The 13,233-nt window shown below is 43.0% G+C and overlaps 1 protein-coding gene across 1 annotated transcript; it reads right to left on the reverse strand.

Annotated features, from left to right (window-relative positions):
* Window positions 1-1,878: 1,878 nt before the first annotated feature.
* On the reverse strand, window positions 1,879-2,766 carry ACRALDRAFT_2075713 (uncharacterized protein; the record flags this gene model as incomplete). Its single annotated transcript, XM_071022271.1, has 2 exons — window positions 1,879-2,183; window positions 2,253-2,766. Coding segments are annotated over 2 exons (819 nt in total), but the record flags the coding sequence as incomplete, so codon positions are not given.
* Window positions 2,767-13,233: the final 10,467 nt, after the last annotated feature.

A 13,233-nucleotide genomic window follows, 5' to 3' on the forward strand; every position in this document is an offset into this window, starting at 1 on the left:
TATCCACGCCGGGACTTATAGAAAACTGGACGCAATATCGTATATAGTTATTATAGGCTATAGCGGAGAAGTGGGCCTATAGCTAATAACAGCTTAGGTAAAATACAGATATAATAAGTTTTTACGGTACTCCGAATACGGTAGTACGTCCTATTAGATATATCCTAGTGTTTTTTCCCTGTTTTTGCCTATATACACCTCTCCAGGGATTAAATACGTTAGTTTGTGACTTGGTCCTATAACCCAAGCGATCATTGGTTTACGGCGCCGATCGGTATCTTCATATACTAATTTATATAGAGAGGTACAAGGCAGTATGACAGCATAGGACTAACGTTAATCAGGTAGATAATATCTAAAGCCATTACCACTCCCTGCCTATATATAACGTATAATATATAGGCTAAAACACCCTAACTTAAATCAGTTATAACTCTATTAAGATTTTAACGATCCGTATTTAAAGATATTAACAGATTTATCAGAATAAGCTCTTTATAATAACCTCTATTAACCTCCAGTCTTCCCGTACGCCTGCCTTAGGTTAGGTATTAAGAGGGATGGCGGTGATACAGACTACCTAAGGTGTTAAGTCGAGGAGCTGAAAATTTGAATAGGTATATATACATCGTAATGCTAGTATTTCCCTTGTATTTAAATTAAATATACCTTTACCTGCGGGGCCACTGCCGATCCTTATCCAGTCATATCATATTATATATAAACTAACGTATTTAATCCTTAGAGAGGTGTACTTAATATTATAGACTTATACTCTTTTATAGTCTATAATAAATATAAGTCATACTTCGTACGATATTAGTATCCTGATAACTACTACTACTACTAGCATAGCTTAGCTAAGCGATAATAGAGTAAGACGGTTATATATACCCTCTAACCCCTGTTTAATTGTGTGCGGTGTACTTGCGAATCCAAATACACTAATACTATCGCGACAATAAGAGGATCGAGTATAAGTAGGTATATTAAAAGAAGGCATTTTCTATATAGAATACAGGGGTTTAGATATACCGAATAAGGGGGACTAAGTACCCTATCAGTCTAACTTATAGTTCCTTAACGCGGTATTAACGTAACTACCTAATATCGTCCTTGCCCTCGTCCTTGCTCTTGTCCTTGCCCTCGACCTTCTTCTCTTTTTAGGACTGCTCGAGGACCGGACAGTTATTTTAGCTAGTATTTCGCTATTCGAACCTGATACTAACTAGGGATTAGAATCGGATCCAGGATAATATATAACGTACGAATACGTTATGTATTATATATATAGGTGCTATTAGTAAAGGTACGTTTCTTAAACCTTTTTAAATTTCCTAAAAGGGTAAACCGTGAAAGTACCTCTAGCACAATAAGACAGGGGTTATAGGGTACATAAGCTTTATCCCTTATCCGTCTTTAGGGCTAAGCACTAAGTGCCTTTTAGTATATAATGAGTAGGTATTAAGGCTTAGTGCTAAAATACTCAGTTATGGTTCTCCTTGTCTGTGTTTCGGGTTTGCGAGCGGGGTCTTTCTTGGTTAAGAACACTTCCCCCGACGTACGAGGCGCTTGCTGTCGGGTACGCGGATCTGATAGACAGAGGCTACGCCCTAAAACTGGCGAGGTCTGCTGGTCGTTCCGGGCAGCAACCTTCTTTAATCGTCTGTTATCTGGATTAGGACCGGAGTTGCTCCGTTTTGTGCATGTGCTGGCACCCTTCTTGATGTCTTGTTTCAAAGCAGCGTCATCCGATGCACTCTCTCTCCCTTTTTGTAGATAGGTGTTGAATTTCCCTTGCGTTTGCAAGGTCTGGTCTCCATCTTGTGTCGCCTCGGCAGCTTGGGAGTGGTCTTCCTTGCCTATGACTTGCGTACTTTTGGAGAAGAAATTGGCGATATCAGATCTGTTCTCCTTCCTGTAGACGGGTAATACGAACGAGGGTGAGTCGTTGCCCACTTTGCCGACTTCCTTGCTAACCGGATAGCATTCCAGATCTCCACTATACGGTTTTAGCAAGGTTTGCAAATCCCTGGACCATTCGCGTGTGGTAGGGTCTAGCCAGGCCCGAACCTCCTTACACCCCCCGTCCAAAATAACCGGCATACGGTCGTGGAGAAATTTCAATTGATCATTGGAACCAGTGGTGATGATAGTGTACGAGAAAACCTGCTGGTGGGGATCTGTGTCTTCTAGGTCAGTCCATGAGATGAAAGCTGACAAGTGCTGTTAACGATGGCAGCGAGATTAACCGTCACATTGAACAGAGTTCCAAAGGCCGGCGAAATACATCAGCCGTCCGTCCTTGCGCTTTACAAAGTAAGGCACTTTGTCGCGTCCTGTTTTAAGCCACTCGTAAAAGCCTTGAGCAACCACGATGCATCTCTGACGGGTCTTTAAGGGGGCCCACATCCCATGGGGGCTACTCAAGGAGTCATCTCGGCAGTTAATGATTTTCATCGTCTTGCTGTACTTTGGATGCCGCTTCGGCCATGCTGGGACGATACCCCATGTCATGGACTGAATCTTGTACGTGATACATCTGGCTTCCGCGGAAGCCTCTGGTCCTGGAGTGGTAGTATCGATATCCTGTCCGTGGCTCTGGGGGTTAGTCCCAGTCACGTTCTCCACGTGCTGATCTCGAAGACCCGCACTATAGGCAGGGGTGACCGCGCGATAAACGGCGCCATGATAACCCGGCGCAAAGTTGTAGCTATGGTGCGGCGCAGCAGGGCCTTCGTCCATGGGGACGTCGTCGACTGCCATCCCGTCACTTTCTAGACGCTGACGGATCTGCGACGGTCGCTGTGTTGAGCGATGATCAGCTCGACGAGTCACGGCACTGCAAGTTACCGGCGGGGCGTCGTACCAGGGCTAAGCAGTATCGACCGCACATTGTGTATACGGGGCTGAATGGGAAGTGGCAAGTGGTGTTAAAGGAGATTTCTCAGGATCTCGCCCTCTAGGTAACACGGCCCGTTATAATCGGATTCCCTCGGGTATAAAAGAGTGGGCTCCTAATACGATAAATTATAAAGGGACTATATAACCGTAATTAATTTATATGCCCTTAATTAGATCGCTTTTCGTAGTCTACTATAGTTATTATTAATTTTCTTTTTAGTTTATTATTATTATTATACGTATATAGCCTTAGAGCTATAGCGCGGCGGGTTATAGCGCTAGGCGCTATAGTTCTAAATATTAGCTAAGTATAGTGCTATAGTATAGCAGTAAAATCAGTAACTAATAAAGGAAATTCTTAATATTAATTTATAGTGAGTAATTAAAAGTAGCGATTAGGCGACCTATATCTAAATATTATTACTAGAACCTTATTTTAACCCTTCGAATACGAATATAAATAACTTTACGAATACTACTTATAAAATTTCGGAAAAATCAGATTTATAGAGGGGAATAACCGTATAAAAGGAATATCTAGTTATATCTTTTTAATACTTTGTGTACCACCCCCTAGCCTCGATATAAGCCTTAACCCTCCGCGGCATCGACTTAATTAGAGCCTATAAAAGCTCCTCTTTAAAATCGTTCCACACCTCCACCGCGGCCCGGCAGAGTAGCTTATATAAGGTTATCGTAAAGCCTATCTTCGCTAGAGTAGGATTCCGTAAATAGATCCTCTCTTTTAGTATTTTCTATAGGTTTTCGATAGGATTAAGATTAGGCGAATACGGCGGCTAATCCAGGATAGTAACCTTATTATCTAAACCCCACGGTAGTAACTAATTTTGAACGAGGCGCGCCTTATATACGGCAGCGTTATCTTAAACAAATACGCTACCCGGTTCGTATATCGTAGGAAGCGCTTCTTTAAGCGTGCGCTTAATAACGGCTACCGTAACGCCTCTACGCGGCGTATTAGGGTCGCCGTAAAGGGCGATTAATTCGGTGCGTTTGTTATACGAAAAGCCGGCCTAGAATATCTACGAATAGCGCGTAGGCTTATTACGAGGCTAAATAATATCCTGTTAAAGTCGTTTTCCCTATAAATTTATTAGTAAAGGTATAAAGTCTTGATAAAGTTGACTTATAGAATAGCAGAAAACATATTTCTGCCTCTGCCTATCCCCGCGCGCGACTATGGTTTTATCCGAAAAGATAACCCGTTTCCACCACTCTAGGGGCTTAGAGGCGTGGCGTAGGCACCATTCTAACCGTATTTACGCGTGCCTTAGAGTCAGGGTCGGGCGGCGTAGGGCGCGGAAGTGGTTAAAGCCCTCTAAACAAAGGTATCGTAATAAAGTGAGTTTTAAATAAGGAAGACCTAGTTAAACCTTTAAATCCGTGGGTGATATAAAAGGGTTAGTACCGATAGTATGTATAATACGCCTTTTTTAGTGCGTATCGAGGGCCTAGGGGCGGCCAGACCGTGGTCTTAATCGGGCTGATATTTGTGATTCGTAGCGGCGCGCGATGCCAGATACTGACCCTGGAGATATATTGAATTTGATCCTAACCTCCCTTTGACTGAGCCCACTAAAATAGGCGTGCGCAATCAGGGTCCGTTTATGAGGCGAATGCTCAACGCGCGGCGTAATTGGGGGTATTTTCTGATTTTTGACGAATTTTTGAAGTTAAAGGGTTGATGGTGTTGAAGGAGGGAAAACGCGTTGTGACGCGTTAGTGGGGTATTTCTAATCGTCAGTTTTGATTACCCACTGTATCTAATATTCTAAAAACAGGGAAAGCCGAAACCGAAAAATTAAACCGTAGAATCTATAGTAATATACTCTTCAAAGGGCTCTGTTATTAGCTATATATAACGAAAGGAAAGTCTATAGACTTTAGTTAAGGAAAGGATATTATAGAAAAGGATCGATAGTTTAGTATCGTAGAGTAATCGTAGTATATTCGTTAACTAAGCGCTGACTTTATACTAAGACTTTAACTTAAGGGATTAAACTAATCCCTTAACGCACGTATAGAGATAGGTTCGGATCGGTAGTCCGTGCGCGGCTATCGGTCCGACTATATGCCGATAGGTGTCGCATAGTCTGGCCCAAAGCAGGTCCGGAGCGGGTTATTCCGGGCCCGAAAAGGGGAGTGGATCTGCCGCAGGAATAAGGGCAGGAACTTAGCACTACGATCAGAGTTTTCCATAGAGTCAATTAAATCAACACATCGATCGCTTAATCTTTACGAAACTGAGTTATACGCTATTTGTAATAATTAAGAGTCTTATTTTACTCGATAAACTTTTAAAGCTATTTACGCTAAGCTGCCTATAGCTATAAGTATAACCTCTAATACGGCTATTTATATAAGCCACGAAGACTAGGAGCTATGGAAGCGCCTTTATAAAGTCAGGGCCTATAGTAACGGAGTCTAGGACTTTCTATACCCTAATAATCCAGCGCCTAGGCCGCTATAAGCTACCCGTCCCGAATTTACTTCCTACGCCTTTATCGCTAACGCTAACGGCTAACCCTTTAATATATCCGAGCTAACGGCTATAGGTAAGGCCGCCTATACCGAAGACTACCGCCGATATAAAGAAGATCGTAAAGACTATAAGACCTATTAGAAGGGTATTAACGGTATACTTAAGTGGGTAGAAGAGTCTATCGCTATAAAGAGACGGAAGGCCCTAATAAAAGGCATTACCCCCGAAGAGATCTATATAGTAGTGTAAGCCGAGGCTGCACCCTATATCGCGACCTGTATAAAGGGCTCTTAAAGGAACTACGATATATATAAGAATAAGCCGCCTACTAACTCTCGGAAGGTGGGCGCCTAGCTAGATAATTAGCAGGACCGGCTTTAGGACTATTATAACGTTAGGATATATAATAAGCCCCGGGAGATTTGGATTAACGATTTCTTTAACGCTATACGACCTGCCCTGGGTAACTAGGTGGATATAAAGGAAGTAACGCTAAACCTTAAAATAGTGTCGGCGATAGCCCTTATCGCGGAAAGGAAGAAGGCGGCGGAATAACTTAACGTGCCGCCTACTTAAAGCCATAGAACTATAGCCTTCCTGGCCCTAAACCTGGGTAAAGGCGACGATAATAAAGGGCCGTAACGGACCGGGAGGGCTAACCAAAACGGTGACCGGACCGGAGCTTAGCTGGGCCATAGTGCCTACCCTAAAGGTAAGTTAAGTAACCATATAAGCTTTAGCTAAGCGCCGGTAATCACTCTTCTATAAGGATAAGTACCCCGCGTACTACCGGCGCGGCTATAATCTATAGGGCTACTAGATACTATTCCCGGAGTTAGCGCCGGAGGGTTTTTAAGCTAACGACCCTATTAGGAGGCTCGTGAAGAAGTCCCTTAGGATAGACCGAGATCTATAGAGCGTTATAGAGAAGATTAGGTCCCGGAATAAAAAGAAGAGGACTGCCGCCGTCACCGAATATAAAGTGACCGATAATAATAACGAAGTCGGTGGCGGCGGCGGTAACGGCGATAATAATAATAAAGTCTTCGAGGAGGCGTGACTATATACGGCGTCTAAGAAGACCGCGAAGCTAGAAAAGCTTATAGGAGCTTCGTAAGGCAAGGCGCTAAACACCGTCCGTTATAAGCCACGCCGGCTAGAAGCTCTGGCGGCCGCCCTCTTAGTAGCTATATATCTATTATATTAGTCCGCTATATTACACTTAGGTACTATATCCTATGTTTTTTATAATAGAAGCAGATTTACGGATTATAAACCGGCCCGTCCTAATAACGTTATAATCGCCGGTACTATAACGGTGCCGATTTAAGGATATAGAGACGTTATTATTATAATAGAAGGAACGGCCGGTCCGATAAAGTTCCGGTTAAAAGACGTAGCCCACTACGAAGATTTTATCTATAACCTAGTCTCTAATAAGAAGATACGGTAGAACGGTTACTAGTAGGATTAAGAGCCACCGAACTATTATATATACCGCCGTGACCGATTAATCCTTTATAAGCTAAGTGTCTACTATAATTAAACTATTATAGAGCTGTTTCTAGTCACTAACGCCCCCGTTGCTACTACTCTTCTAGCCCTAAGTTTACTAATCCGAAAACCGATTAAGAGAGTAGCTAGCTAAGCCGACGGTAATCTATAGCATCTCCGGTTAGGGCACGCCGGCCCTAATATAATAAGATAGCTAGAAGAGCAGTTATGGGGCATTAAACTAAAGGGGCTAGGAACGGTAGAGTACAACGCCTACGCTTGATCGAAGATAGGTCGTTAGATCAGCCGGAGGACCCGTATAGCTCTAAGCTATATAGGCAAAAGGTGGGCGATCGACTTCACGGATTTCCTACTAACCGCCGATAGATACGTGCGGATTATATTCTTCACGGATCGATATAGCGGATTCGTGGCCTGCTACGTTATAACGTTAAAGAGGGCCTCCGATATCTATATAGTTATAAACCAATATATCCGATAGGTTCAGAGTTAATTTAACCGGCAGGTACGGGTCTTTAAGTGTGATAACGAACTAATATAATCGCTCGAAATACATAGCGTAGTTAAGGGTTTTAGTATCTAATTAGAGTCCTTTTTAGCAGAGACCCCCGTATAGAATAGTGGTGCTAAAAGATCCGGGGCTATTATCGTAGAGAAGGCACGAGCTATACGAATATACTCCCGATCACCCGATTTCCTAAAGGTTAAAGTCGTTCCTACTACCGTTTACGTATATAACAGAACGCCTAAATAACGCCTTGGATAGAAGACCCTGTTCGAAGTTATTTATTAACGTAGGCCGTAGCTAGGGCACCTTCGGGCCTTTGGTTATAAAGCTTTTCCTATAACCAGAGTAGCTTTAACGAGGTCTAGAAAGCTTTAAAACCGGCTAGCGCCGCGGGCCTATATCGGCTACCTTATAGGCTACGATTTAACTAATATTTACCGTATTTAGGTTCCTGGCCTTTAAAGGAACGGGATTATACGCACACGTAACGTTATCTTTAACGAATAAGAGTATTTTAACGGCATACTCAAAGCCCTAAAGGACGATTTACGTTAATTAACGGAAGAGCAGCTAGCGGATATCGTTAATTAGATCCGCCTGCTAGAGTTATATACAATTAAGCAAGGCGAGCCGTAAGAGGTAGCCGATATATTTATAATAGTATACTTCGAGCCTATTCTCTAGTCGGGTAGCGAGGTTAATAAACCTCTCCTAAGGGCTGCGCCTGCTAGCCTTAAGGCTTAGGGGGTAGAACTGTTTATAGCGCCGGAGAGGCCGGAACGGTAGGAGGAGCTTATAGAGCCTACGAGGCCGGAGCTAGAAAAAGACTTTTCCACGGCCGCGATTAATCACTAACGCCTAGATAGTTACCTTCTAACTCCACCAGAAACCCCTCCTTAGGCAGGGCTTATAGCGGCTGCTTTTACGGGCTATATGCCTATAGAGCAGGGGGGGGCTAAATTTCGAAGCTATAGTAGCAACTAAGTCTGGATCTCTGCGTTTAACGCAGGAAGATATGCCCTATTAGTCCGTAATTTAAATAGTAAGCCGTTAACGAAGTTAAAAATTAAAAAAGCACTTAAAAGACCTTACCGTAAAATACACCGTAGGTAACTGCCGGCCCCTCTAAGAAATTAACGAGACCTTGAAAACCACCTATACGAAATCCTGTTCCGATAAGCCTAAAGGGATCACTTAAAGAGTTATAAAGAGATAGGCTCGTGGATTATAGTGCCGAAAGACAGGGCGAAGGGGTATTAAGTACTTGGCTATATATAGGTGATAACCTATAAGTTTAATAAGCACGGCTTTCTATAAAAGTGTAAGGCTAGATTAGTGGTCCGCGGAGATTAATAGTATCAGGACTCGTTAAAAGATATATATACAGCCACGCTCGCTAGTCGCTCCTTTAGATCGTTAATAGCGATCGCCGCTCGCTTTGACCTATCTTTAATATAGTATAACGTCGTTAACGCTTTTATACACGCCCCTTTACCCCACGATATATATATACGGTTCCTGCCCGGGACCGCGGTGCCGGGTTAATTACTGCTACTAAAGAAGGCGTTATACGGGCTACGGGAGTCTTTATTACTATAGTAAAAGCATATTATAGAAGTGCTAAAAAGAGACGGGTTTAAGATAGTGCCGTAAGAGCCCTGCTATTTTATACGCTATAGGCTAATCCTGTTTTTCTATATAGATAATATCGTGATCGGCTTTAAGGAAGACTTTAGGGAAGAGATAGAATAGGCTATCGTAAGCTTATAAGAGCACTACGCCCTATAAGGCGGGCAGCCACTATAGTGGTTCCTTAGGATTAAGGTTATTCGGGACTATCCCTCGAGGAGGATATAGCTATTATAACGCGATTATATTATAAAGGTAGGATATCTATTATTAACGGTATCTAATTATAAACCTATAAGCCCTATAAAGCCGGCAGAGCTACTACTATATACCGGGAAGTCCACTACCGTTAAAAGCTATTAACGAAAGATAGGATTAGTACTATACGCTGTAGTAACTATACGCCCCGATATCGCCTTTATAGTATCCCGACTCTGTAGATTTAACGTAAATCCGAGCCGTTAGTATTATAAAGTAGCCGACTATTTAATTCGATATCTATTAGCCATGTAGACCTACGCCTTAGAATTAGGTGGTAGCGACTCTATTAAGGTATTCACCGACGCGTCCTTTACGGATAATTTAATTAATCGAAAAAGCAGCTAGGCATTTATAATACGTCTATTTAGAGGCATAGTAGCCTGGTGTTATGGGTTGACCCCATTTAACACAGTTTCGGCTTATAGCCGGAACCGCCAATCCGCGCACGAGCTCCCACACTCAGGCCACGCCGCGCCCTCACGGGTAACTCGTATAAACCTAGTAAATCCTACGCCCCTTTTATACTTTCCTTCTTTCTTCCTTAATTCTAGCTAATATAATTATTCGGCCTTACTTAATACGATTAACCTATAACTAGCCGCTTATATAGCTAGAATTTAGCGAACCCCACGCGCTATATTAGTATAGACTTAGATACGAATACGCCGTTAGGCGGCGGCGGTCCTATAAACCCCGCCGAGCTAGCTAAGTGGACGGATAGAAGGATCACCGAAGCTATTAATATAACGCTCGGTCCCTTATAAGAATAGATAGCTTAATAATAAGAGCTGCTCTAATAACTTACGAACGGTCTCGTGAACGCCTAGGCCCCGTAGTAACCTACTCTTAACCTTGTAGAGGGATCCCCTACGAATATACCCGCGGAGTCGGTAACGGGCCCCCCTACCCTAGCGACCTCTACTCCCCCTCCCTAAATCAAAGTCCTATAGGAGCTATATTAGGAACCACGCCCGCTATATACTAAGCCCCTACCGTACCCCGCGAAGTTTAATAGAAGGCGAATAGAGTACGCTACCTAGTTATAATAGATATATAATAAGCTACTACTAGATAAACACTTATTTAATAACCGCGCCGAAATATAGTATTATATTAACTTATACCTAGAGGGGAGTGCTTAGTAAGTGGTATTAGCCTTTTACGCCGCTAGGGGGCCGGGAGGTACCCAGGACCTAGAGTTATTCTTTACCTACCTAGACTGTACGTATAAGGATTAGAACGAATAGCCTCGCGCCGCCTTCGCGCTATATTCCCTTAGATAGCGCGAGGAATAAACCTTTATATAGTTCCTACTAAAATTTAAGAAATAGATCGCCTAAGCGGGCGGTAGCGAGTAGGTAGACTTAGCGAAGATTACTTTCTTTAAGGGAGCCCTAAGTTAGAAGCTACGTAGCGCCCTAGTCACCGCGAAGTTACCCTATGATTACCTAAGCTGGGTTACTAAGGTCTAAGGTATCGCCTAGAAGCTAAAAGGCCTACGCCTAACTAGCCGGAATACCTATATACCGAACCGAACCCGGGGCCGGAATAAAGAGACCGACGCTAACGGGGACGTTATAATAAAAGGGATTAATTAAGTCCGACCCGATATAACCATAGACTAACCTCGCGATAACCGGGAGTGCTAGGGGTATAGGAAAAAGGGATATATCCGTATAAACTATAAGAACCGAGTTAAAGGCTTAAAGGCTAAGGGCGCCCGCGTAGCGAAGGTATAGGCCGAGGATAGCGATATCGTTAGGAGTTTAGATAATTCGGATAATAAGGAGTCGGAAAAAGAGTAGCTTTAACGCGAAAGCGGGCGTTAGAGCCGATAACCACCCTACGGTAGGAGTAGGAAGCGTTTAAACACTTAGCTAGCGGCGACTTAGCCCTAATATTAATATAAGTAAATAAAAGATATATATATACTCTTATAGATACGGGTTATAACTACTATACTATTATAAATAAACGTTTTACCCGAAGACTCTAGTTACTATTAGTTAATAAAAGGAAACGACTACTAAAAGGATTCTTAGATACGTCCGAGCTAGCTATTAGCGCCGGAATCGCCGTGTTCGAACTTAAGATTAGCGGCTATATATAGCGAGTATTTGCCTATATAGTAGAAGGACTAGACCAGGATATATTCCTAGGGAAACTATAGATAGAATATAACGATATTACGTACTACGCGAAGAACTATAGGTTATACTATAAAGTCGCCGATATTAACCTACGACTAGTAGGAGAAGAGGAACCGGCTAATATACGAGCTATCCGCGAAATAAGATTAATCTCGGGGTCTATGTTTATAGCCACGGTATAACGAATAAGAAGAGGACTAAAAGGGAAAAAAAGGGACGAATTTAACGCCTCTCTCCGCGCCGTTAGTATATAAGATATCGATAAGACTCTCTATAAGAAAGAACCTATAAACCCCCGCGACTATATCCCCGCGAATATCTTATAAGAATTCGGCGACCTCTTCGCGCCTAATAAGGCTAACTAATTACCGCCTTACCGTGTATATATATATGTGTTTCTATTTAACGCCTTGGCGGCGGCTAGCGAAGCTGGCGCCGTGTCCCGTTATCGGGATATCGGGCGGTAAGATATCTATATATCTATACCCGGGCTGTATAGTGCTAATCGCTTAACTCTATGCCTCCCGAACTATAATAATTAACGATATCTATACTATATTATTAAAGAAAGTATATAAGATAAAAGAAAGTCCCTGTGTCTCGCCGTGTACCCTTGGGGGTCTTTATACCTATAGTTATACCACCGTCTATTAGTAACTATCCACCTTCTAGCTAGTATTCCTTTTATTCAAAGGGATCGGGTAGATCCTATTAAGGAAGCCCGTTATATCCGCTAGCGCGGCGAAGGCCGCGCTGTTTATTAGGATCTCCGTAAGGGTCTCCTAGGGGTTAAAGCGGCGAGTTCTCCTACCGTCTTTATAGTGCCAGAGTTTATTTAGCTATTAGCGGGAGTTTCTGACCTTATAGTAGTAGGCGAAATGCTCCCGGGTCTTTATATAGCCGTAGCTATAGCGGGCCACGTAGCTATTATAATAAAACCTTTAGTGGTATTCTTTAAAGTCCCTATATCCCGTCCTTACTTAGATAAGGCGTATTAGGGTTTTTCGGGAGAGGGTTAGTTCTTTCGGTTCTCTCTAACTAAACCTTAGTTTCTTCTACACGGCCGCCTTATACCGGCGTGGCTAGGACTAGGCGTGCCACTTTTAAAGCCTGGTTTTATAGCGGGCTATTATAATCGCTTTTACCCTAGCCTAGGTCGGCCTCTTATTTTCTAATAGGATCCCCTAGGCGTCTTCGCTTAAGCAGAGCTTATTTACCCGTTTATTACCCGGGATTCCTATATACCCCGGTAACCATTATAGGTGGGTTAGGTAGATCGTTACTAGGCGTTATTATTATAGGAACTCTTACCGTAACGATCTAGGTGCTATACCGGCGAGCCCCTAAAGTACTACTTAGTTATCGATATAATAAGTGATCTCTCCTATTCTAGGGAGGCGGACCGCTATAGCTAGTCCCCTAGCCGCCCCGGTTACCTCTTCGTCGAAAACCACTATATTTCGGATATATCCGCGGCTAAAGGTAATCTCTCTCCCGCTATACTATATCGAGTATACCTAGGTTATATTTTAGCCTCTCTATGACCCGTCTAAGAATACCAGGGTATACTCCGGGTTTAGCTCGTTAACCCACCTATAAAAGGTCTCCGTGGCTTCTTCCTTAGTCCTATTATTAAACAGGACCTTATCCTAATAGCTCTGTCCTGTAAAACAGGGTCTTATTAGCTAGTTCTATAGCGCCCTTATATATACTAGTTCCTTTATTTATAGTACCCTTAAGCGCCGTATCGGGGCCTTAGTCCG

This window comes from Sodiomyces alcalophilus (genome assembly GCF_042370955.1).
Source record: "Sodiomyces alcalophilus JCM 7366 unplaced genomic scaffold ACRALscaffold_4, whole genome shotgun sequence".
Lineage (NCBI taxonomy): Eukaryota > Fungi > Ascomycota > Sordariomycetes > Glomerellales > Plectosphaerellaceae > Sodiomyces > Sodiomyces alcalophilus.